This window comes from Natrix helvetica, assembly GCF_964273705.1.
Source record: "Natrix helvetica genome assembly, chromosome: 2".
Lineage (NCBI taxonomy): Eukaryota > Metazoa > Chordata > Lepidosauria > Squamata > Natricidae > Natrix > Natrix helvetica.
In genome coordinates, this window is record NC_138552.1 from 36,605,430 (window position 1) to 36,632,675 (window position 27,246).

General features: G+C 38.5%; 1 protein-coding gene across 3 annotated transcripts in view; it reads right to left on the reverse strand.

The window, feature by feature from the left end:
- The window catches only part of ARHGEF28 (Rho guanine nucleotide exchange factor 28), a 166,591-nt gene that overhangs the window by 12,135 nt on the left and 127,210 nt on the right, over positions 1–27,246 (reverse strand). For 2 of the 3 annotated variants that reach the window (XM_081942975.1, XM_081942977.1), the window contains 14 exons: positions 26,578–26,828; positions 24,881–25,003; positions 22,941–23,058; positions 21,493–21,747; positions 19,918–19,994; positions 19,356–19,534; positions 18,096–18,184; positions 17,571–17,753; positions 12,874–13,002; positions 11,472–11,560; positions 11,162–11,200; positions 11,014–11,061; positions 8,030–8,506; positions 6,630–6,924 (listed from right to left, as the gene is read on the reverse strand). In XM_081942975.1, the coding sequence (XP_081799101.1) occupies positions 6,630–6,924; positions 8,030–8,506; positions 11,014–11,061; positions 11,162–11,200; positions 11,472–11,560; positions 12,874–13,002; positions 17,571–17,753; positions 18,096–18,184; positions 19,356–19,534; positions 19,918–19,994; positions 21,493–21,747; positions 22,941–23,058; positions 24,881–25,003; positions 26,578–26,828 (2,352 nt within the window). The remainder of the gene's footprint in view (positions 1–6,629; positions 6,925–8,029; positions 8,507–11,013; positions 11,062–11,161; positions 11,201–11,471; positions 11,561–12,873; positions 13,003–17,570; positions 17,754–18,095; positions 18,185–19,355; positions 19,535–19,917; positions 19,995–21,492; positions 21,748–22,940; positions 23,059–24,880; positions 25,004–26,577; positions 26,829–27,246) is intronic. The other variant, XM_081942976.1, reaches the window with a different exon arrangement.

Consider the following 27,246-nt stretch of genomic DNA (forward strand, 5'->3'; position numbering starts at 1 on the left):
CCCTTTTCCCCAAAAAATTTTTAAAACCAATAAAATTCTTTATTTTAAAAAAATGTTGCGGTTTTTCCCTTGGACCTGATCGGTAGTCAAGCAAACCCTCAGTCAGTAGCTGGTATGGGCAAGAGATGAGGGCCTTGTCCTGGACCGTTCCTATGTGGCCTCTCATAGTGTGTGCCCCTTGGTTCTTCTATGAACTAAGAGAAATCAAATGCCAGAAGAGACATATTGAATATCTATTACAGATATCCCTTGGTCAGATCAATATGAAGTGCAGTTTTTAGGGCAATGCATTTCATTCCTCTTCAGTATTAATCCTCTACTTATTCTTTTCCCATCTACTTAGTTGTTTGTAATCTGGCCATTCTCTCAAGCCTTGCGGTAGGGAGTCTGTTGTTTTATTAACATATGTTTATTTGTGCTTTTGGCTGGATTTGCCATAGTTTTCCATCTTGTCTTTGTTTTTGCCAACTTTGGCCTTTTAAATTCAATTTTTTTAAATATTGTGAACGGCCCAGAATCAGTTGTTGGGAATCAGGTGTTACATACATTTATAATTATTACTACATTATTCTGGAGTTGGGCAGCATCTAAACTTAATAAATTAGGATCTCCATAAGAATACACGGCTTTATTCCACCATTTACTACTTACCTTTCTATCTTATGGTGTTTCCTGGCTCACTTCTATTGTTCTCTCAAATTCATACAATTAAAGCTGCCTTTCAGCTTTTGAAGTTTTGCAGTATAATTATGCACATACACATGATCCATTCTGTATTCTTCTAACCATGAACATACCTTTTATTGGCTTGCTTCTTTCCCAATTCATTAAACACAGCTGGGCTCTAAATAAGGAATAATGAAAAGGAAACCTAGAGCTTTTAAATGTATCTCTGTGAATTTACCAAGAGAGGGAAGAAACTGCCAAGAGAATATTCTGGCAATCACCCTTGATCAGTGTTTTATCTTTTTGTGAGCCTAGAAGGAAACCCTTAAAAAAACCATTTGAACTGTGCTTAATTTTGCAGCCACTAGCCCAGTTAATTAAGTGCTCTCATCTTCTGAAATGGGGCAATTGAAAAAATATATATTTTTATTTCTCAGTGGAGGAAAATCCAATCCACTACAGAACAGTTGTTTTCTGAAAAGGAACTTTGCAATCTTGCCAATTGTTTTTCCATGAATTTGGGCAGAAGATAAAGTGTTAGAATATTTAGTAGATAGTTGGAAGCAATATGCTGACATTGAAAACCACCCAGAACGTGTTTAAAGCACTATAGGGCAATATATAAGTCTAAGTGCTATTGCTATTAAAACTAGGGGGGAAATGTAATTTATACTTCAGCTCTGAACCAGAATTGGGGTGGGGGGTGGGGCTAGAAATATTGGTAATAAAAACATAAATAATAAATAATAGCTTTTGTACTTTTCAAACTGTTCAAAGTACATTTTTTTCTTTGCTTATTTACTCATTTAAAAAATTGTTTTCAAAAGTTTAATATAATAGGGTGATTCTGCAGCTTAATATTAATCTTTCCTCTGTGGTGCGATACAGATTATTATTAGCGATTATGTTGCATACTATTTTCAACATACAATAAACACAAAGCATCGTAATTCATATTATGTATATAAATTCTACTCTAGAATTATATCATGCACTTTATTTCTATGCAAACATGCTTAACCATTTCTTTACAATTTCATTTTATATAAATACTTAGTTTTAGTATTGCTTTTTTATACAACTCTTTCAAATATACATTGACATAGTCAAGAGTAACCAAGTGGACTCTTATCACAGATGTTGTCCATTGGTGATATGGTATGCTTTAGTGTTGGTTTTCTCAATTTTGGCACCTTTAAGATGCCTGAGACTTCAACTCCCAGAATTCCCTGGCCAGCATGAAGTCAACGTATGTTCGTGTCACCAAGTGTGAGAAATACCGCTTTAGTGAATCACATCATTTTAATACAACTGTAGAAAAAAATTTCAATTAATGATTATGTTTTGTTCAGAGACAAAATATACTTCAGGCTGTCATTCTATTGCTGTATGGAAAATATAATGGATTCACTGCATATTGTTTGTTTATTTATTTTTCCATGATGAAAAATAAGCAGCTAGTTTTCTGTTTTCCATATACTTTCATAAAATTCTTAACTCAGTCAGGTCTTAGGGCAGTGTTGCCAAACCTTTTTGGCACCGAGTACTGAAACGGATGCGCATCAGAGGTGGGTTGCTACCTGTTCACACAAACCAGTAGCAGAAATTGCAACTGGGTCGCCAAACTGGTAGGGATGGCAGCCTCGCCATGCCCCCAAACTGATTTCCCGGTCACCGTGCCATTTTTTTTACATTTGTAATATTCTGCGCATGTGCAGACCTATTTACAGGCAACTGCGCACATGCCCGGAGCATGTGTCAGGCACGCATGCAAATTGCGTGTGCACCGAACCAGCAGTAAAGCCGGCAGAAATCCCCAGAAGAGCAGTTCCCCAGTAGTTATGCACGGTGCCGAGAAGCTCCATTTCTGGTTTCCAGCATGTGCATGCACACCAGTCACCTGGTCTTTTGGTTTTTGACCTGCATGCATATGTGAAGACCCGATGGCCAGTGTGCGCATATGCACCAGGGAGCTGCTCTTCCGGTTTCTGGCACTCCCATGCACGCAAACACCAGCTACAGAACGTAGCCCAAGAGCTACCGAGACCAAAAAGAAATATAAAAGTTTCTACTGTGCCAACTTCTAGTTGAAGTCTTTCAATTGTTGCCCATTTCTGAAATAAAGTTTTGTGGTGCCACCAGTTTTCCCCCTCTCCTATTCTAAAGTTGACCACATTTCAATATGAGCACATTCAAGCATTTTTATAAATCATGCAAGGGATTCACTGTCAATTATGTTTTGAATTATCTATAACCAAAAGTATTTCCAGTCCAAAGTGTGGAAGATTTGAATTGATTGATTTCAGGATTTCAGTTTGATTTTTCTTTCAAGTGCTACATTTTACTCTATTTATAATTGCTTGCTAACATGAATAAAAACTTATGTTACCTCACCACTTACTTAGGTGCATGTATAAGAAAAAGGGAAAAGTGAGAGACTACTACTCAGACATTCAAATTTAGGATCCTATTAAAAATATTCCTAGGAGACTAAATTTAGCTCTGCATTCATGAATTTATTTATTTATAAAAGACGAATGTGCCATTTATAATAAATAGCTATTATACTTATTGTACTTCAAGAGCTATTCCTTTAACAATTTAAAAATGTCAGTTTCCACTTTGCTTAACTATACATAACCTATACAATTTCCTGTAACTGTCTTTATTAAATATCCAGTCACCCTATTGAACATTTAACTGGACTTGATTGAATAGAACATTTTAAACCCAGTGATGTAAACTTTCATTTCCCTCCTATTCTAATTAATCAAACAATTGGATATTACATAAAATAAGGCAATGATTAGCTTAGCATGAATGTAATGTCTTTCAATCATTTTCTTCCTGCTTTTAAGTTAAGTGACAGGCCTGTTGTTACAAAGCCTGTAATATCTAGTATTGAGTTTTGCCACTTGTGGGAACTTGCCTCAAGGCCATTTGTAAAACATATGCACTTGAACCAACAATTACCAATTATGCGAAAAGCAACCTTTAGATTCTCAATTAAACACCTTGTAGTCCAAATCTATATATGCATATAAAGGAGCAAATAAACTTCCCCCACCTGTAAATATTTTCATTTTCTTATAGGTTTTTCTGGACTAATATATCTGGGGAAGACAGAATATTTATGAGACTACGCAGTAGAACATATTCTGTACTCTGTAAAATCTGACAAGCATTACCAATTTTAAATTTATATAATCTCATTATTTTATTTTCCTTGCTAAATCGTTTGATACTGTGTATACATACGACACTTTTAGATTTGATGTCCTTATAAACATCAAATCTAAATAAAAGTCTGTAAGATATCTAAAATTATTTTAATCTGTTCTGATCATACATTCACTGTAACTTTCTAGAAATAAAACAGGAATCCAGTGGAATATATAATTACTAGCTGGATACCCGTGCTTCGCGATGAAACTATGTGATCGGGCTATGCAGGAGAAATTCAGTTCACAATCCGTTGGCTCAGTGGTCGGTGACTGAAACACATAAAGGAACATTGCTCACACTGCATAGAGTCTGGAAGCAGTTCCATAGGTGGAAGGCAGAGACATTTTGGTGAGCTACCAATGTTTAGTACTGTAAGGAGCCCCAGACCGCTCCTGAATGAAAGAGTGGAACATCTGCCAGTTTGAACTGAGTAACGAAATGTGAGGCAACTGGTAATTGGAACAGAGTTCTTTTCAGGTGGGGAGGGAGAGTAGAATGTCTAACTCCTTAGCATCAGAGAGTATTAATATAAGGCAACTGGCAGTTGGAACAGAGTTCTTTTCAGTTGAGTAGGGGGAGTAGAACTCCTAACCATCAGAGCATGTTAATTACTGTATAGGAAATACTAATGATCTAATGGTCATTTTAAAAAAAAATCCTTTCTTAGAGAGCACCTAGAAGCCAAGAGGAACATACGTGTCAAATTCCAAGTTTGTAAGCTTTACAGTTCTGGAGATTTCGTGATGAGTGAGTGGTATTTACCTTTTATATATAGAGAAGATTATACCCATCACACTGTCACTTAAACAATAACATTTAGTTGTATTTAAAACTGTGAAAAAGAAAAAGAAAAAACACCTCCAATAAATCAATTCTAATATAATTGTGAAGAATTATTTCATGATTTGTACCCAAAATTTTACATGCTTGAAACCGTGTTATGTAACTGAAGACAACTGCACACAGAACATAATGCAACATGAATCCAAAGATTTTTAAGGCCTAAATATCACACTTATTGAAGGATTTCTCAGGCTCTTCAGGAGTAGGAAAAAGACAAGGAGTAGGAAAAAGACAACGCCCTGAAACAATATCTAATTTCTGTATCCCATTCTTGATCTAACCTACTGAAATGGTCGTGCTTATTCATAGCTTATATTATGGTTTGAATAAATTTAATCAAAGTATTCAATTCAATACAAGTGGAAGAATGACACTATTGAATATAACCCAAACTTTTATTCTGTGTTCCTCAAAAAATATTAGGCTAAAAATGAAGAACTTACTCTTTTCCAAAATTTTGTCACTGCTCTTATATAAGAAATAAAATATAGCAACATACTTATAGCAGGGATGGGTTTCAAAAAATTTTACTACCAGTTTGGTGGGCGTGGCTAGAGGGGGAGCATGTGACTGAGTGGGCATGGCCAACTTGACTTCACTCACGCACACTCAGTCACATGACCCCCTCCCCAAGCCATGCCCACCAAAAGGGCAAAAAGTTTTGAGAAGCAGGGGGGAGTGTTCCTCCAGCCTTGTCAGAGCTAAGGGAGCACCTGCAAAACTATCCGGTAAGAAAAAAAGTTTTTGTTCTCCCCAGCCTTCGGGAACACTTTGCAGGCTTCAGCAGGGCTGTGGGAAGGCAAAAAACACCTCTGGTTTTGCAAAAAATGGCCCGTTTTTCACCCGTTTTTCACAAAAACAGGGACATTTTTCCCTTCCCACAGCCCTGCTGAAGCATGCAGAGTGCTTCTCGAGGCTGGGGGAAGGCAAAAACGTCTATGTTTTTTGCAAAAAAATGGCCCATCTCTGAGACCGGCATGCACATAGCATTAAAAAAAGAGGGGGGGGGGGAGTAATTTTTTTTCAATGAAGATTGTTCTGCGCATGTGCAAAACAGAAAATAAAGATGGCGGTGCCCAGGATAGAACCAGTACAGTCACGTATCTGGACGAGTTACTACCTATTTGGCCGAACCGGTCCGAACCAGTAGGAACCTACCTCTGACTTATAGCAATAGCATTTAGATTTATATAGTGCCCCATACAGCATTTTCTGAGCAGTTTGCAACATCAGCATATTGCCCCCAACAATCTGGGTCCTTATTTTACCAACCTCGGAAGAATGCAAGACTGAGTCAACTTTGAACCATTTAAGGTCAAACTCTGGACTATGGGCAGAGTTAGCCTGCAATACTGCTTTCTAACCACTCCATACACGTTTCTGAATCTGAATAGTTGACTTGGTGGTTACATGTGCAACTTTGCATTTGGTTACAGAATTTATCATCTTGAACCAAGTTGCCAAAGTTGTTTTGTGACTGGAAAGCTATAGCAAACACAGATTTACAATATCTCATTTGTACTACACTATACATAGCAAAAATATCTAAGGCCACCCCCTCACAGCCTATGGTTTGCTACTATATAAACACAGCTAAGATATGTAGTATGGGTTTACAAGAGCACTACTAAGGGAAATTGGGTGAGCAGATATTCCAAACCTTAAAAATAGGCTACTTTCATATTTGCTTCTCTTTTGTCTCTGGATTTGGTTGGGCGGGGGGGAGATAAATCAAAATTTCATATCTTAAAAAAGTGGTGTTTTTCATATCTTCCCCTTTCTTAATAGCAGAAAATTCAAAGATTTATTTCAATAAATAAGAATACTCAGAAGAAAACAGACGTTACTTTTTCACTATGTTGTTTACTAGATATATGTATTGAAGCATAACTTACGATTGTTACAAGCATCGGATTGATTTGTGTTGGAAGGAGGATATTGCCGGGCTCCTGTTGATTTTGAGAGATCAGCAGTGAATGTTTGCTGACAAGAAATATCCATGTTGAAGTTGGCCTGATTTTCAGTTCTCCTTGGTAACTCTGAATCTGTTAAATTTACAGTATTCCCACAGTCTTGGCAAGCTAGAGAATTTGATCTGTTGAGGTGGTTTAATGACATCTGTACTAGGGTTTCTTTTATGATGGCTGAATTCTCACCACAAAAACTGTCCAAATGAAGTGGTCCCATTATCTGTACATAAGAATACAAAAGGAAGTCTAAGCAGGCCAAATTTTTATCATTTCCTGCCACCATAAATCTCCGTTCTATATCTTGAAGTAATTAACCAGCTTTGAACAAAAAAGAAAAGGAAAAAAAAGCTTCATCTTATTCATCTGTTGCCAAGATGAAAATCAAGATCAGGGTAGCAAGTTCAAGCAAGGCACAATTTGTGGAAAAAATAATAATTTAACACTTAAACAATTTCACCCGATGAAGGAAGGGAGAGAGGAAGGGGAGAAAGTATGTTTTAGAATAGTTCTTTTTTCTTTCCTCTTAAAAAAGTATGTGCTATAATTTTCTCCAAGTAAGTACTAGATTAGACTGTTGCTACATTTTTATGTTTTGTCTGCTGTTTAAAAAGAAGCTAATTTTGAGATTATCCTGTTTCTTACATTATGTAAGTAGAATTATCACCTATAAATGAAAAAGCATGATACTTAAATTATAGTCCATCAACTACAAAAACTCTAAAAAAACAAATTTTGCTATCTTCATTCCACTGGATGACACTTCCTGTGGACAGAGAAATCCTAATAATCATAAGTGGCACTTCTCACTTCCCACTGCATATTATAGAGGAGATCCCAAAGGCACATTCAGGGTGAGGACTTCATGCATTTCTCTATTGTATGAGTACTGTACTCTAACTATAACACCCTTGTTTTCCCTCTGTGGTGCTCCACTGCCAACAGCTTCCTTCCCACCTTTTAAATTCCAAGAACATCCTGATTACCCTGACTTGCCCATCAGAATGATACAATGGCTTTTCAGTGGTAATGCCTGGAGTTTGGTACGTCTAATAAACAGTAGTATAAGTATACTACTGGAAGCTTAAAGAAATCAGCATAAGTGATTACGCTCATCGCAAGTTATTAATCTCCCTGTCAATCTTTATCTCTTCTTTTTCTGAGTTACATAAATAAGATAGTGGCTCAGATCTTATCTCAGCCATAAACTCAATGGGTTCTTTACTCCTTCTCGGTCTCATGTATTAGCTCATCAAACTGGACTATCTCAGGTGGGGCTTGAGGAAGAGCCATCACCAAGTTCAATAAGGTTTGGAAATGCTGCATACCTCGTTGTTTCCCGATGAGATGACTGCTGGCAGATTGCTTGGATGGTTGTGTTTCCAGTGGTGTAGAATGTTTTGCTGCAACCTGACAGTTTCCCGTTCCTTCTCCACCATCCTCTGACTCTCTTGGAGTCTCTCTAGGTTCTGTTGGTAATCTTGACACTGGCCATCCAGCTCGTCACGGTTTTTGCAAAGCAACTCTTCTTGGCTACAGCACTCTTTCTCCTTCTCCAGCAACTGGCTCTCTCTTGTCTCGTGCGCCTGTTGCTGCTGCTCACACTCACGGTGCCATCGTTGCTGCTCTTGCTGAAATTGCTGCTTGAGTTTATGAATATTTGCAAATTCTTCTTTTATGTTTCTCTGTTTTTCTTGTTCGGGAAAGAAAGTGCTCCGTGGGCTGTGGCTCAAGCTGGATCTTTCGTGTTCCTGCAGAAGCAGCTTATTGATCTCAATGTGAGTGTCCTGGATAGTCAAGGCTGCCTTTTCATCAAAACAAAATCCAGTAACAATTTCTATCAGTTGTTCTATTCATTTTATAAAATGACAACGTTTAATGCATAATAGCCTTAAAAAGAAAATTCCACATGCAAGTCTAAGACGATGTTTGTTGTTTTATTCATATAACATACTGTTTCCATTTTCAGATAATAACATGTGTTCATTTTCTGCACTAATCCTATGATTAACATTGTCGTTTTTGGCTCACTATACCTTACACTTTACAAATTCTGGCTTATTTGGAAATAAATATATTCTTAACCAAGATAGGAAGTGCTTTGAACAGAGATCTCAAATATGACTTGATGCCCGAGACGCAAACTTCCAACAGGGAGCTTTGATCCTGAAAGTTTGTTCATTAACCCACCATTTTAGCCAGCAAAGATGATCTATAATTTTATTTTGCAAGTTTGGGGGATTCACGGTTATCTTTTATCATTCTTTCTGTCCACATGAGATAGAATTTAAGTATGCTTAATTTTATGACTCTGAATTACATTTTATAGAATGGTTTGACAGCAAAAACCACTTCTTAGTGGCACTGATGATGTTACCTAGTTAGCAGTGACGTGCGGTGAGGTTTATGGCTGGTGAGGTTGGTGACATCATCAGGAAAGCGGGGAATGGGACCACGTGTGCTGGAGGCTCAGGCTGCCTCAGCCTCCAGCACACGTGATCCCATTCCCCGCCTTCCTGAGCGTGCTCCGCCGGCTCGCGCTCCGCAGTCCTCGAAAGCGACTGGGGAATGACGAGAACCTTCCTGCCTCTGCTGGACTTTGCACGCTCCTCGCGACTGCATATTGCTTTTGTGGTTTCGTCATCTGGGAGCGCCGACAACATTTCTGCCTCCGCAGCTCCCGGGTGCGGCCGGCTGGAGGCTCGCTCTTTGGTCCGCCCGGACCACCTCGGCATTGCTGTGGCTACATCGGTCCGGCCGCGCCCGGGAGCTGCGGAGGCAGAAATGTTGTCGGCGCTCCTGGATGACGAAGCCACGAAAGCGACTGGGGAACGACGAGAACCTTCCTGCCTCTGCTGGATTTCATGCGCTCCTGTCGCTTTCGCGCTCCTGTCGCTTTTGTGGCTTCATCATCCGGGAGCGCCGACAACATTTCTGCCTCCGCAGCTCCCGGGCGTGGCCAGATGGATGTAGCCACAGCAATGCCGAGGTGGTCCGGGCGGACGAAAGAGCGAGCGAGGCAGCCTGATCCTCGGTCGCTCGCCCGCCGGACTGCCTTGGCGCCATTCTGGCTACCTCCATCCGGCCGCGCCCGGGAGCTGCGGAGGCAGAAATGTTGTTGGCGCTCCCAGATGACGAAGGCACGAAAGCGACTGGGGAACGACCCAGTCGCTTTCGTGGCTTTGTCATCCGGGAGCGCCGACAACATTTCTGCCTCCGCAGCTCCTGGGCGCGGCCGGACGGATGTATATAATATTATATACTATTATTTCATGAAGAGAGGTGAGGCTCTGCCTCCCCTGCCTCCCCTGACCGCACTTCCCTGCTAGTTAGGGTAATGAAACCTCTGCAAGAAAACAAACAGAAAGCACCAAGGACCCCTCATTTCAACCCTGCACTACAAATATTCTCCTTTATTGGTTTTCTCTCTAATTGCATATTTTTATTTTCATATGGACAATAAATACATGCATGATGTTGAATATCTATTCAGAATGTTCTCTGAACATTTTTCAAGGAAAACCACTAACTTCAGACATTATAGAGTTGTGCTCAGGGGTGAGCTTCAAAAATTTCAGCAACAGGTTCTCTGCCCGGTTGCTGAGTGGTTGTGGCCTAGTTGGCCTCCTGCATCACGGTGGGGGGGGAGGGGGAGGGTTAGGGCATTTTCACCCTCCCCAGGCTCTGGAGGCTTTCCTCGATCCTCCGGAGTGCGAAAACTGCCTCCCCCAGGCTCCGGAGGCCGGAATCGTAACTTCCAGGAGGCCCGTTTTTCGCAGTCGCTGAGCCTCCGCGTGGGCCCTGCACTTACGTTGTATCCAAAACAGGCTGTATGGAGATTCCTGCAGGGTGGGGCCAGCCAGGGGTGGGATTTGGAGGTTCTCCAAACTGCCCATAACATTAGCTACGGTTCTCCCGAATCCAGGCGAACCCATAGCAGCCCACCCCTGTTTGTGCTAGAGACAATTCAGGGGCCTATCACCTCAGTCAGGTTCAATCAATCAAGTACATTAGGAGAAAACAAATGCTACATTGGCATTTAAATTATATTAATTTCCCCCCCCCCTCAAATGTGGTGTCCAAGAACAAAGACAACAGAAAAAGACAAACTCATAACTAATCCACTGTAAAGTAGTTTCCAACTCTTTGTAGTTAATGAACACTTTTTTTTCAAAGACTAGGATAATGTTCAGAGAAGATTTTTGTCAAGAGACTGCTAAGCTGTTAACAGTTCTTTGAAAACAAGAAAAGCTGTGAGCTGTTTGAATGGACAATTTTTAAAAATCCATTCAATTCACTAAGCAATAATCACCTGGATGCTGTATAAGAGCCGTGTTAAATTCTGGATAGTCTGCACAACCTAAGGAAGAAAGGAAACACTGAGGATGAGACAGGAATTAAAAACAGAATAAACTTAGAGTAGGGAATATTAATAGATCGCTGTAAGAGAACCATCTTACCTCCGTTTGTGCAGAAGCAGAAAAGCTGGCATTTTCTTCCTACAAACATATATAATTACATTAAATTTGTGGAACTGTACTGCCATCTTCTGGTCTGTCTAGGAAATTATCTAAAACATTTGCTATTTACAAAAATGGCGCAAATTCATGCACAAATATTATATTAAGCAGCTATTTAATGGCAGCTTTGAGGAAGAGAAGGCATAAAGACTAGATAAAGTGAAAGTACAGACAAAAAAAGGAGAATAGGAAAAGGGCTAAATTTAATGCTTAGATAATGCCATTCAAGGCACATATGAAACTTTAGTACCTGGTCTAGTATATCCATTTCTGCTACATTATTTTCATCGTGCAGGTCAGAATTACACGTTTCTTCCTCTACCTTGTGTAGTTCTGTACCTAGAGATTAACGCCAAGAGGAAAAACATGACTTAGAATTTAAAAATTAAATGTATGTCTCTCTTTAATTATGGTGGATTTAACATATTATTTCTAGCATTCCACTCAGCTTTCTTTTTTATTTTCCCTTTGCTTACTTACCTTAATTCCTCTCTCTTGCTCTTTTTTTCTTGTTTTTTTTTCAACCCTTTCTTTCCTGAGATTTTCTCCATGTCTTAAGGGATACTGCTATTCAGTTTTTCATAGATTTCTTTGTACCATTAAGAATGTTTAATAAAATGTTGAGTTTAATCACCAAGAATAAGTATGTATGTATGTATGTATGTATGTATGTATGTATGTATATGTATATGTATATGTATATGTATATATATATATATATATATATATATATATATATATACATACATACATACATACATACATACATACATACATACATACATATACGCAGTTGGTATTGGTGCAACTCCTTTCTAACAGAACTTTTATTTTAACTGGTACTGGAGAACCATCAATCATCATTGTAGATATGTGGAAGGTCTTAGTTTTGAAGACCTACTTCACTTTGTTTTCAAAAATTTTAAAGTTAGTGCTTCAATTCTCATGTTAAAAATCAAAAAGTATACTTTTGTTCTACTTTTTTCCCAATGGAGTATTGCTATAATACAGAAATGCAAGGGCCCTTTTTGTAACAGAAAAATAAATGCAATATCACACTATCAATACAGAAAATATATGTAAGACTTCAAGTGTTAGATTGGGTAATGGATAGGCCCACATAGGCTTAACGGTAACAACAGCTCTTAATTAAGTACAACAAGTGGGAACAATCCAGCAGAGGTTGAGTCTGACAGCAGCCATTTTATAGGGAACTGTCAGACCCTTCGACCAATAGGATTAAACCTCTGTTCCCGCTGGAACAGAGGACCTTGGTGGAAACTACTGTAGTTAGAACAAGTATCTAACAACTTCAAGACCAGATTAATTTTTTTCAAATAATCTCCAAGCATACGAATAAACATGGCATACAAGTCATTCAATCATTGTCACAGATTAATAGTTCTCAATAGTTTTTGCAATAATAAGCATTGAATTGACTAAATCCATTCACAGTTTACAGGACTTCATATTAGCACATACCTGATTGAAACATTTAAACATGGTCAGGAAGCAAGAACCAGTGACATATCTAATTCTACTAGGAAGTATCTTTATATATTGTATTAGACTTTTTATATTTTTGTATTTTGAAACAATCATGGTAAATATATCTAAGCAGTGGGTGATTAAAAATATTAGCTCTTACTAACAATTAGTGAGAGGTTCACAGACTTCAGTTTCACTAAGATTTGTCAAACATGAGTCACCAACACTCTCTTCCTTTGAGTGGTTTGTGTCTTTCATTTTCAATAATGCTACTGTTGTATGAAGGTTTTCAGCTGCAACAAAAACAAACATTTAGGTGTTTATTGTGTCTACAAGGTAAACAGTAATTCTTATATCACTTATAAGAAAAGAGGAGAAAGAAAGAGAAGGAGATTTTTATTGTGGTCATGATCAGCCCATAAGTATTAGTCATTTCTATATCATTTATATTGTGTTTCCCCCAAAATAAGACAGGGTCTTATTTTCTTTTGACCCCTGAAATAAGCGCTTGGCTTATTTTCAGGGAGGTTTTATTATTTTTGAGGTACAGGAGGCGGCGAGTGGGGTCACCTCATGGCTGCTGCTGTGTTGCAATATTTTCAGGGAGGACTTATTTTCAGGGGAGGGCTTATTTTAGTGCATGTGCTCAAAAGCCCAATTGGGCTTATTATCCAGGGAGGTCTTATTTTCAGGGAAACAGGGTATATGTACAACTGATAGTGCTTAACCAATTAGATATAATCGATCACATATAACACATCAAATTTAGCTATACTTAATAGTGTATTTTAGTCTTCCAAGCTTTCGGACTCATGCTGGAGCCCATCTTCAGGGAGCTTCTCTCGCTCCAGAATGTGGGCACTCAGCTGTTCTATGTATAGGTGATGCCTGGCTGTGATTTTTAGTTGTTAACTGGGGTGTTGATGGCTGGCTAGTAAGTCATTGATTGTTGTTTCCTTGTGCTGCCATGCCCTTGGCTTCTACGTTTCTAGTAAGCTAGTGGTAAATCAGCACTCATATTGACTGACAAGGGGCCCATTTCCCAGGCTTCCATCATTTCCCAGGCTATTTTTGTCCCTGCTTGGCCAACAATCTTAGTAACTGCAAAATTGAATATATGTCCTTGTTCATTGCAATGTGGGTACCAATGAGTTTGGGTGTCCTCGTTGAACCGCTCACGTGTGTTCTCACAATCTGATGCTTAGTTTCCTCTCCATAGTCATAGGGCAATCCATGCAGGGAATCCGGAAATTACATGAGAGGTTTCTCCCACCTTCAAGCAGTCTTTGCAATGCATGATTTATAGGGGATACAAAATCTATTAAAAACTTCTGACGTGGATGGGAGGAATCTTCCTTCATGACAGTGGATGATTGGACCATGTGATGGACATGTGGGTGCTGGGACAATGTTTTGACCTTTCAACTAGGTGGGGAAAACCTGGAAGCTTTCAGATTCGGGTTTTCCCAGATGTGCATACATGGCTTCTTTAATAAATTTGAATCTTGAGGAATCTCTAGCCTCGGATTCTTATTTGATAGAGGATACTATTTGGAACCCTGACAACCTTCCCCATTGGAAGGCTTCCTGTGCAATAACTGGAAGGCAAAGTGTCAGTTCCAGTAGGAACAGCAAGATACTTTCTGAGAAAGAGAAAGTTAACTTTATCCACCTCATATAAGGAAAATGTATACAAGAAGTTCTATAGGTGGCACAACCCACCCACAAGATTAGCTTACATTACCATATTTTTCAGAGTATAAAATGCACCAGAATATAAGACGCACCAAGGTTTTGAAGAGGCGAATTTAAAAAAAAGTTTTTGCACTCTGCAAACCTCCCCAAAATGGCCCATTGTTCGGTGAAAACGGGCCTGTTCTTTTTAAAGGGCATGAATAGCCCTTAGGAGGCTTGTAGAGTGTTCCTGAGGGGGCGGAGGGCAAAAATGAGCAAAAAATGGGCCATTTTTCACAAAAACGGGCCTGTTTTTTGTCAAAAAAATGCATTAGGAAGCTTATAGAGTGCTCCTGGGGGCTGGGAGGGGGCAAAATTGAGCAAAAACGTTCCATTTTTTGCTCATTTCTGCCTTCCCCAGCCCCCAGGATCTCTCTGAAAGCCTCCTACAAGCTATTCATGGCCATTTTGGTGAAGAGAGCGGGTTTCAGGAGGCAAAAAAATGCTGTATTCAGAGTATAAGACACACCCAGATTTTCAGCCTTTTTTTTTTTTTAGGGAAAAAGATGCGTCTTATACTCCGAAAATTAAAGTAATAAAAACGTATCGCCATGATGTTTGAAATGTAATGTTGCACTAGGAACCTTTTACCATATATAGTGGAAATGCCTGAAAGCTAGGGCTTTTTGGCACCAGATAGAAAAGTATTTGGAAGAGATGCTAAATCAAAGGATAGAATTGAGGCCAGAACTATTTTTATTAGGGATCACAAAAGAAAAATATGGTAAAGTTGGATTATATTTAATGCTGCATATTTTAACGGAGGTAAGACTGGTTTTTGCACAAAAATGGAAAAATAGAGAGAGACTCCCTTGGAACAAGAAATAATAAATAAGATACGCAGAAATGGACAGACTAACTCTAGAGCTCAAAGACAAGGGTGGGACAGAATATCACGAAATCTGGGACAAATGTGTACCGATGGTTAGAAATGAGGGGAAAAGATCGGGACAGGAAAACGCAGACAAGTTAAGAATTGGAAAATATGGTATTAAGATTGTGTGATAGGTAGGAATCGGATATGTATCTGTATAGTTAGTAATCAGATAAAAGAAGGGATTAATGGACAGGTAATCTGACTGACTACACATACCTATGTAATGGATATAAAATGTAATTGTAAGGTCCAAAAACTCTATGGAAATGTTTATGCCGGAAATGTCATTCTATGTCCAATGTTTTTAATGTTTATCTCATAAAAAAATTTCACACAAAAAAAGATACTTTCTGATGAACTTTGAGCTCATCCAATTCCATATCAAAGTAGGACATCTCAAAGTTATTTGAACATGCACTGGTAGGATTTGAGATCCTGAATTCCATCATTTAGCAGGTATAAATATCAAAGACAGTCAATCACTATCTAGGTCACCTCCTATTAATAAGACAACATTACAAAGCCAGGAGATATCATATTTGAAGTAAATGTAATAATTAAAATGGCTTGAAAATATTATTTACTGTCTTCTATAATTAAACAAGACTTTCAAGAAGCCTAATAATTTTCAGGTGATCAAAAGATAAATGTGCACTATAACACCTAGCTGGGTTTATAGCAGGTATATAAAGTATGAAGGATAGACTATTTCTAGAAGCAAATAGAATGAAAAGCCACAATATACAAGTATTTTTAAAGCAAAAAAAAAAAAAGAACTAACCACCAGTTTAACAATATGAATAAATGTGCCATCATCTAAATATTTAGAAGTCCTAATGAAGATTATCCAAATTCATAATCTCAACATAAATGCAATCCAAAGGAAAAGAAGTGCCTCTTTTATTGGTTAGGAGATGTCCTTCTCTAGGGGATGTACCACCAAGGATATAAATTTGTGGAAAAAAATGTTTAAATTCTTAGTTAGTTTGAGTAAATCAAGTATTTCAACACTAATCTTGAATTTTGTTTATTATTTTCAGTATCCAAGGGCATAATGGTAAAATAATAATATTTTAGTCTCACATAAATAGAACCTTTTGAATATGTAAGTCTTAATTTAGAATACATTGTTTGTGCTCTCTTTTTTAAGTGCACAAATTAGTAAGGCTTAAAAAGTATTTTTAATTTTGTTCTTTTTTTTTGAGGGGGCTCAAAAAAGAGTCAGAGGCACATGGAGCCTGTAGGTTCTTTAATTTCAGACAGAAAGCCATGGAGAAGTCAAAGCCCAAACTGGTTTTCCTAAGTACAGGCCTAGAGTCACTTACAGGGTTTTCTAGTTAGTTAATTTAAAAAAAAATCCTTTTAAGAGTTCCATACAATAGAATTGGAACAAAACCATACTATTTTACATAGTGGGTGGTTCATTCAGAAGGAGACATTCTGTGTTCACAGATGTTGTGGCCCACCAGCAGCCAGCAGAGCTGGCAGCAGATTCAGACAGTGAGGAGGTTGAGGAGGAACATGGGCCAGTCCTGGAGTCTGGGGAAGGCTCTGATGAGGGCTCTGTGTCAGAGGCAGAGAGGGGGCCAGAGCTATATGCTAGTTATCAGCTGCCTTCAGAGTCAGACATCAGTGAGGCAGATGAACAGCTGGAGCCTGTTCCCAGTGTGCGGCTGCGCAGAGTAGCCAGACAGAGGGAACAGTTAAAGAACAGGGGTCAACCTGGGAGTAAGGCCACGGGTGGACGATGAATGGCCACTCCTAGAGGAAATAAAAGAGGAGCAAAAGGGTAGTGGAGTTTGCTGGAGACAATGAGTTCACTTAATTGGTTCGTGAATTTCCAAGACTCCTTGCCAGGTTTTGCAGACATTGGCCTGTCAGGTCTCCAAGCCAGATAAAGTCTGTAACTGTAAATCCTCCCTTGAAAGACTTTGCTGGATGTGAATGAGCAGAATTCACAGTCAATTAATAAAAGGGTTTTTTGTTGGGATAAGGAGTTTGCTTCATGCTTTCAGGAAGCTTCAGTCAAAACAACAGATTTCTTAGTGACTTTGGAAGTCCCTACTCAAAAAGTTAGTGAAGTTAGAAGTACCTTGGAGCTATTATGATCACATGTAGGAGAATTCTGAGTGCCTGCTTTCAAACTTTTTAAACCTGAAATTAATTAAAATATTAAGAGGTGTGTCAAGGGGCAGAGGGGGAGGAGATGTCCTTGGGGAAAGAATACTTTATATGTAGACAGAGACTTACCTTCTTTGAGAGCTGCCGCCAGAAGGGAGGACACTTGAGGAGTTTCTCCAGAGTCGGGTTTAATAAGTAGATGTGGTTCTGCATGAACTTCTTCAAAACCACTCATATTTCCAAGCTTTGCATAAATATTAAGCTTCTCTTCTAAGTAGTTACAGATCTGCTGATCTTGATTATTCAAGAGTACTATACCCAAAAGAAAGCATGCACTATATTAAGATTAAAAGGTATGGCAATTGTAATTATTACTTATTTATACTGGAACCATAATTATACACATTATTATTATTATCATTTTAAAATTTGGCATTTCTATTATGAATTGCATGCGATCCCATCCCTGGTGAAGCAATCACATTCACATTATAGTTACTTCACAATGAGGAAACAGCACTGGGTAGGAAATCCTAATACACAGATGTGCTTATAAAATGTATAATGGAGGAAGGGACATCCTTTCTTAAGACTATCTCCACTCTATTGGACAAATGTATTGGCTTTAAAGTGCCAGAAAACATTACACTATACCTTGACATTTTTGAATTTTGGCTGCTCTGGCTTCAGTTATTTTTCGGTCCTCATCAGAATCACCTATTTTGCCTTCTTCTTCCGGACAACTTCAGTGATGCCATATAAGCAAAACAGATTAAAGCAATCTTATATTTTTTTTCATTATATACAGGAATCCATTTGGAAAAGTCAGCGTCACTCATACTAATTTAACAGGGTCAATTTAAAAGGGTTGTTGCAGAGAAATTTATAATTTGATGAGGTTGGCAGATATATTTTCTTTCCACATTTTGTCCACTGAGTAAGAAATATTGAAGAGAAATAAAGCAGTTGGCTACTATCTACTTGAAAAATCAGGCTGGATATGACATCATAAATGACGTGCTTACCAATGACATTAAACTGCAACAAAGATGGTGTCTAACTATTCCTGTACTCCCTAGCAGAACAGTTTCTTTGGAAGTCAGATCCCAAGTCATACTGCCATTTAACTATCCCAAATAGCCTGACCTGGAAAGACATATGACTTCGTTTTATAACAGACACTGTTGACGGCAAGAACCAGTACAAGTCCGTTAGACCAAGTCTCAGAATCTTCAAATGTTTATGTTTCCAAGATTGTATGCTATTTTGGTAGGATGTAGTTAACAAGCATTTCTAAGGAGAATTTTTACATTAAAATAAAGAAAGAGTTAGTGTTGTGGCCCACCAGTGGCCAGCAGAGTTGTCAGCAGATTCAGATAGTGAGGAGGTTGGGGAGGAACATGAGACATTCCTGGAGTTTGGGGAAGGTTCTGACGAGTGCTCTGCGTCAAAGGCAGAGATCGGGCCAGGGCCATCTGACAGTTATCAGCTGCCTTCGGAGTCAGACATCAGTGAGGCAGACGAACAGCTGGAGCCTGTTCCTAGTGTATGCATGCACAGAGTTGCCAGATGAAGGGAAAAGCTAAGGAATAAGGGTCAACTTCGGAGTAAGGCCACAGGTGAATGGTCCCTCCCATAGGGAATAAAAGAAGATCAAAAGGGGAGGGGTATTTGCAGGAGACAATTAGTTCATTCTTGCCAAGTATTGTGGTGTCTGAAAAATATCAGCCTGGCCACTCTCCAAGCCTGATAAAGATTGGTAATTGTGAACTATCTTGAAAGACTATGGGCTGGAGAGGAAGTCACTATAAATAAAATAAAAGAGGTTTATCGGGATGAGGACTCGGCTTCATGCTGCTGGGGAAGTCTAGGTCAGAACAGTTAGTAAGCGGAAACCAATGTTCTAGTATGTACCTTTCCACTGCTTCTTGAATTTGCCTCATCCAGTGACTGCGTTCCTCTTTGGAACTAGTATGAATTTCATACATCTCAGGTCCTGTGGAGGATGCGCTGATCAAGAACATCCCTCTCTCTTCATTGGCTACCTCTCTGACAATAAGTTTCTGTAGAGCTATAACAGCAGGCTTCTGGTCCTAGAGGGGGGGGAAATAGCAAATCATAGTATATTCTGAGGAAAAGGATCTGACTGACCATCTAAATCAGGAATTTCCAACCTTGGCAACTTTAAGACTGGTGGACTTCAATTCCCAGAATTCCTCAGCCAGCTTTGCTTGAAGTCCACCAGTCTTAAAGTTGCCAGGGCTGGAGACCCCTGATCATTTCAATATAACACTATGTCAGCTATTTCTGGAAACATTATTTTGTTGTATCTTTTTTTTCCCGTGAATAAAGGTAAAGATTGCCATCTAAAATACTTAATTTTGATCAAATAAGGTCCCAACATTTATTATTTTTTATAAAAGACACAATTTCCCAGTTAAGGCCATTTAAAATGTTTTTAAACATTCATACTTACAACAGCTGCAAATATATATTTCTGATCTTTTTCTTGTAAAAACAACATCACATCATTTAGAAGCAGAGCTAAAGTATCTTTAAAAAGAAAAGAAAATCGCTGTTATAGACCAACCATTCATATCATATGAAACAAATCGAATGAAAATAATTTCAATTCTTTAAAAACATTCACATCACAGTACAACATTCATAGATTCGCCAGGTGCACTGATTAGGATGGAACATCCTATGAAAACATGTAATAAATTGATGAGGAGGGCACACTTCCCTTTGAGGCTTCAGCTCTGGAGCTCAATGGTTTGTATTCAATGAAGTGACATGCACAGATTTATCACCAGCAGTACTTTGAAACAATACCAACTAATGAGCCATGGTGGCCCAGTGGTTAGAGTGCAGTACTGCAGGCTACTTCTGCTGATCACCGGCTGCCAGCAGTTTGGCAGTTCAAATCTCACCAGGCTCAAGGTTGACTCAGCCTTCCATCCTTCCAAGGTCGGTAAAATGAGGACCCAAATTGTTGGGGCAGTAGGATGACTCTGTAAACCACTTAGAGAGGGCTGTAAAGCACTATGAAGTGGTATATAAATCTAAGTGCTATTGCTAATTTAGCTATTAATATATTTCTTCACTTTAAGAATTTTTGGTTTACGTATTATATTTTAACACAGGTAATCCTCATTTAATAGAGGTAATTCTCATTTTGTAAGAATTTGCAGATACAATAATGAAAAACTTTATACCATTCATGGCTTATCGATGATTACGAAAGCTGAAGTAAAATCATATATTGTTGTGATTCTGCTTAATGACCACTTCCCTTAATGACCAATTTAGCAGTCCCAATTATGGTTGCTAAATGAGGATTATTTGTACCAGAGTCAGGGTAATACAACCAGTGCACCTAGTTGCTTCAGTCTTCATTTCACTTGCTTCAGCCTGCCTATCTGTTAAAATTTTTAATTGGACCCTTTTCCAGATGTCCTTCAATATTCAAAGTGTGCACTGAGTGGCGATGGGATAAATTTTCAGAAGGGGACATTTCCCTCTGCAACAGGCTCATCAGGGAGGGCTGCCTGTAATCCTTTTAAGTGATTTTGATCACATAATCTGAGCATAAGATTGCTATTTCAGAGTCAACATATGTACGTGATTTTATTATTTTCTTAATTTTGTGCTTCTTTTTTTGTTACTACGGTGTACTGGTTAGGCTAATGAAATAAATTTACCTTGAAGATATAATTTTACACCTAACATTTGAACAGGTGTAATGTGATTTTGTACTAGATTAGAAAACAGATTGCTAGTGCTGGGTACGTTACAATCAGATCAACTGATTTCTTACTTTTATGACAGGAAATAAAGGATTCAGACAAACTTAACTCTGGGGAAAATTAGTGAGAGAAAATGCCAAGGCCATAAACGTAATCAACATATTGCTATCCTAGCTATACTCTAAGACATTTTTCATACTTTTAGCAACTTAACACATTTGTAACAAAAACTAACTTTCTTTAGAAAAATACAGAAGATGATGCACCACTGAACATATACAAGGAATTGGAGTTTCAATAACCTTTGAAACGTCCTGTAGCTGTCTTCCAATAGACTAAGCCTTCGTACAAAAGCGTCCTCTGTTTCTTGATCAAATCTTGTTTCCTGAAAACATGTCCATTTTTCAGTTTGGTATATGTTTTGTTCTCAACTTTACTGAGAATCTCCAGCAACTTCTGTTTCTTTTCGTATTCACTGACTTGCAAATCAACTGCTACGATCATATCCTTGATAAGGTTAAGGGCTCTACACAAATCTTGGTGTTCTTCTGTTCCTTCTGTATAAAAACAAAGAGGCACACCTTGTTAGCAAACCCTTCCCCCTTAATTATTTAGGGTGGATTTTCATAGAAAGAAAGAGCCAGAATATTATTTTCAAATCTGTTTCGTGGATGGTTCATGACTCATGGAATTCTAAAATCAACATTTTGCTGCTTTAAAAGCAGAAACCTGAAAAATCATTTATTGTTTAGAACAGGGGTGTCAAATTGGTGGTCCATGGGCCAGATGTGTCACATGCAGGCCACGGCCACCCCAGCTCCACGAATGGTAAAAAGGTCATGTGACGGCAACATGACGCAGCGAGTTTGACACCCGTGGTTTAGAAGAACCATCCATGGTGTTGCCACCTTAACCTCCCAGTATTACCACGTGGAAGTAATGCTAGATTTGCTGCATTGTTCTGGTAGGACCATGAGCTCAGAGTCCTAGGATCATAATCAGACTTGCTTCCACTTCTTTTTCTTCCCACCATCTCCTCCGCTACTCACACCTTTGTTTACTGGACTTGGGAGTTCCAAAGGCCCCTCATTGGACCACTGATTAGCTACAACATCCTTTCCCAACCCGAATGCCCAGGCTATGTGGACTTCAATTACTTCAATTCTTAGAATCTTTATCATATTTCAGGTAATTTTTTTCAAAATTAAGAGTCTACTCTGCTTTGTTGTAATTCTCCAATAAAAAACAATAAAATAGAGAAGTGCATTTTGCTACGTGTTACTTGGAACCCTGACATTTTACTGATGGATTGATGGCAGACTCCACCTCCCCTTCCTTGTTCTCTAATCTCTACCTGTCCATCTTTTTGTTACCATATTGACGTATTCTTGTTGTGTTCCATTTCATTGTTTATTTTATTATTATTTTACTTCTGTTTACACTATTTTCAATTCTTCATTTTTACTTTTGTAAACTGCCTAGAGAAAGCCCACAGCGAGATAGGAGGGAAATACATTTAACAAATAAATAAATAACGAATATATGAAACAGATCCCCTTTTCATTTATAGCAAAAAAAAAAAAAGTTATTTGCAAAATAAGCAAAATCCAAAGATATAAAAAATACTACAAATTTGTCAAAGGAAATATTTTTATAGGAAAATTTAAAAATAATGTTGATGCTTTTGATGTTACTTAGCTAAGCACATTATAAGAGTTATTCATGAAGCAGGTAGAAAATTATTGCTTACCTTTGGTATACTGTAATATTCTTTCTACCAAAACTGGGTACTTTGTGATTCTTTGAGTGACTAGCAAAATGCATTCTGGGATTCCTCGACGCCGGGCCAAAAGATTGCTGTTCCGCAGCTTTGAGAAGAGATTTCACTTTTAATATACAGCTTTCAAGTTTGCTAGACCTTCTAAAATGTCACTTAGATTTTAAAGTCTCTCTGCTTGGGTGAAGGAAGAGAATCTTCTATGTATTTTATTTCTTGCTTGAATCCATCTGATATTAAGCTATTATTCACTTCATATTGCCATGTTATAAGGCTGGTGCAGGAAAAAGACTAAGGAATTTTATAATAATTTTGAATACGTTATCTATAGTGCCAAAGAAAATGGCCAAGAATGGTTAAAAAAAGAGTAAAGATGGCTCTAATAGCAAGACTATCAAAGCCAATCTCTTTTGTATGTTTATCAATGCTGCACGCCAACACAAAGGGTTGGGCTTCAATTGGGCTGCTGTGATTGCCACTGTGACTTTTTTGCATCTCCTCATGGAAGTTGCTAGTCCTGCACGCTAATAAATCATTCCTTAGAATAACGGATTTGGAAGAGACCTTGAAGGTCTTCTAGTCCAAGCCCCTGCTTAGGCAGAAAACCCTACACCACTTCAGACAAATGGATAGTCAACATCTTCTTAAAAACTTCCAGTGTTGGAGCATTCACAACTTCTGGAGGCAAGTTGTTCCACTGATTAATTGTTCTAACTGTCAGGAAATTCTCCTTAGTTCTAAGTTGCTTCTTTCCTTGATTAATTTCCACCCATTGTTTCTTGTCCTACCTCAAAAGCCTGTAGGTGGTCTAAACAATCAGAGGAAACAATAAAAGAAATAAAATACTAACAAAGCATATTGTTATATGTATATAAATTTTTTAAAAAGTTTTATTTCTACTGCGGATTCCTCCCATTGGAATGGGATAGGTAATTTATTATCTTATTTGTAACTAGTTACAAATAAGCCAATAGCAAATAAGCCAATGCATGTAATTGTTTTTTTAATTATTCAAATAATAAAAAACACTAAAGATAGTTCATTTTGTTATTTTTTTTTAATAATGAGAAGCCCTGTTTTGAAATGAAAATAATTGTGTCTATGATTACTTTAATAAAAATAGAAGACAACTTCTATAAAAGAGCTATGTGTTTATTTATTTGTTCATTTTATTCTATTAGTAGGATGCCCAATTGCCAATTCCTCTGCCTTAAAACATTCAATGCCTTTTTTTTTTACATTGGAAGAAGTTTAATTAGTTTTATCCACAACAAAATAAAATATAGAACAGGAATGGATACAGAACATAGGATTGGATTTTCCCTTTCCTTAGAAACTCACTCTCCACTTTGAAAATCTTCACAAAAAGTAAAAAGTAAGAAAACTGTTTTGTATAAATGGAAGCCTCTTATGTGACACAGGATATATATCCATTGGCTGTAATGCTTACAATTCTGAAAGTAAGCATTATCAGCCATACTGCACTAAAATAGAGCCACCTTGTGGTATACTTAGGAAAAACTATTTTTGAACTATTTATCAGAATTCTAAGCTAATGTGCTGTACCATCTCTCACGTTAACAGTTCTCCTAAAGTAGATGATAATAATAATAATAATAATAATAATAATAATAATAATAATAATAATAAGAAGAAGAAGAAGAAGAAGAAGAAGAAGAAGAAGAAGAAGAAGAAGAAGAAGAAGAAGAAGAAGAAGAAGAAGAAGAAGAAGAAGAAGAAGAAGAAGAAGAAGAAGAAGCAGCAGCAGCAGCAGCAGCAGCTTTTATTTCTAGACCGCGCCCTTTCCTAAGCAGGACTCGGGGCAGTGTACAGTCATTATTAAAAACCATATACATATACATAAACTATATAGATAAACTTTTGTGCAACTGAGATAGATATTATCAACTTACTTTGATGAAGTTCTGGAATTTTTTGTTTTGCTGCAATTCTTTAAAAAGGCTAACTGCTTCTTTCTGGTGACTACAAAACTCCCCGTAGGTTGTCTTCATTTTTCTTGCATTCTCTTCAGAAAACTGAAAAATAGAAGCGGCTCAATAGAGTACTGGTAGAACTAGCGCAAAGCTTCATGCTGGATATGTGGCAAATTAGTTTTCCCACTCACCAAATAGATTTGTTTCCCTTCACCACCAATCTATTTGGAGCACTGGAAAAGCATTTTGGAACTGGGAGATCTCACACAATTGCTAGAGAAAGGAGAGCATTCTCTAGGTCAGTGGTTCTCAACCTGTGGGTCGGGACCCCTTTGGGGGTCAAATGACCCTTTCACAGGGGTCACCTAAGACCATCGGAAAACACATATTTTTCATGGTCTTAGGAACCAAGACACCAATTTTATGGTTGGGGGTCACCACAACATGAGGAACTGTATTAAAGGGGAAGGTTGAGAACCACTGGTTTAGGTGATCTCAAACACCTTGAAAATGTTGGTGAAGGAAGGTTAAGGCCTTCCTCTTTCAGGATTATCATCTGTTTCGGGGAGATGTGGTTGGATCCGGATCATAACAAATGAATATATAGATAACCATTTGTCTTATTAAGGCAACTGTGGCTGCAATTTCCATCACTAAGCAATTCAATTGTAAAGTGTAATATCATGGGATGGCATCCCTTAGCAAGGGCAATCCCGTCAGTTCCAGTTGTTGTCCTAAATCCAGGACTGTCATTAAGTAGGAAAAGATGAGAGTCCCAGTCAAACAGGTTCTAGCTGTAGGTGAGTATTGGGTATTTCTGATACAGGCAGAGTGGGGAGGGTGCCTCAGGTTAGAGCTCTGGAGTGCAGAAGGGTACATGGATGCTGCAGGAGTGTCACAAGCTGGCATTCTGGACAATGGACAATGGGCATGAGTGCTGAGGGGGAGAGAGGGTACTGTGGGCAGGCACGCCAGAGTGTAGTATGGGAGCAATTTCTGACTTCCTGCCCACTTCCCCTTGACTTTGCTTGTGGAATGTCAACAGGAAATGTTGATCATGTGACCATGCTGGACATCAAGCGCCTGCCTCGTGATCACATGACTACTGATCCACCGCAATGGTGAGAATTGGATTGGATTTATTGGATTTATATGCCGCCCTTCTCCCAAAGGTCTCAGGCTGGCATACAACATTAAAAAATACATATCACAAAAGTTAAAAGGAAATTAGATAAGTATCCAAAAAACAAACCCAATTAATATGACAATAATGTTTTAAAAATTAGATAAAATTAACAGGCCAGGCCGGCTTGCTGGAAAAGCCAACTTTTTAGGGCGTTCGGGGACCGGAGTTCGGGGATTATACGAAGCTCCGGGGACAGCTCATTCCAGAGGGAAGGGGCTCCCACAGAGAAGGATCTCCCCCTGGGGGTCGCCAGCCGACACTGTCTGGCCGACGGCACCCTGAGGCAGCCAACCGTGTGGGATCGCACTGGATGGTGGGAGGCTACTGGTAGCAGTAGGTGGTCTTGCAGGTACAGTGAAGACTGGTGATAAAACCCTCTTATTCAGCCATAATTTAACTCTGAACAACTACTAAGTAAGTGGTTTCTCTTAGGAGGACTATATATTCACAAAACACTTTGTTGAAAGTATAGTTCTATTCAGTGCTCTACCTGCTGCACAAGGACATCTCCAATTTTGCTGATAACAAAATTTCTGTCACTTCCCTCCTGACTTGAGAGCTGTCGCCTTTCCTTCATCCTACAGAAGAACTGCTGGTGAAGTTCTAGCAGCTCATCTAAACAAGGGAATATTTTGTCCACCGTGCTGTGGTCCAGTTGTAGTTCTTCTTTCATTCCTTTTCTGAATATTTTGGACATGATGAACAAAGTGTGGATGTGGTGCACTTCTGTCTGCATTAGTTCTACATTAAAAAGAAAACATAAAATTAAATAAGTCATGGTAGATATATGTTTCACAGTAGATTCTCTTCTATATTTATTTTTATTTCGAAATGAGGGATGCTATCGGGACATCAGGGAACACCTAAGGTCTGCAGAAATCTAAATGCATCTTTAGCAAGAAAACAAATTGAAAAGAGGAGATGGGGATTAAAGCCCACAGAATCTAAGTAGACACTCAAAACTGTGACAAACTGCTTGGAACAAAATGACATGGAAAGAAAGAACAGAATGCAGCACTGGGGGGAAACAGTCACGGCTGTCTGCCTGTAATCCTAAATAAAAGTGCTCTGCACTGTATCATTATTCAGCATGTCCTACCATTCTATCCAAATATCTTATTAGATGAGAGCCAGTTTGGTCTAGTGGTTAAGGCACTTT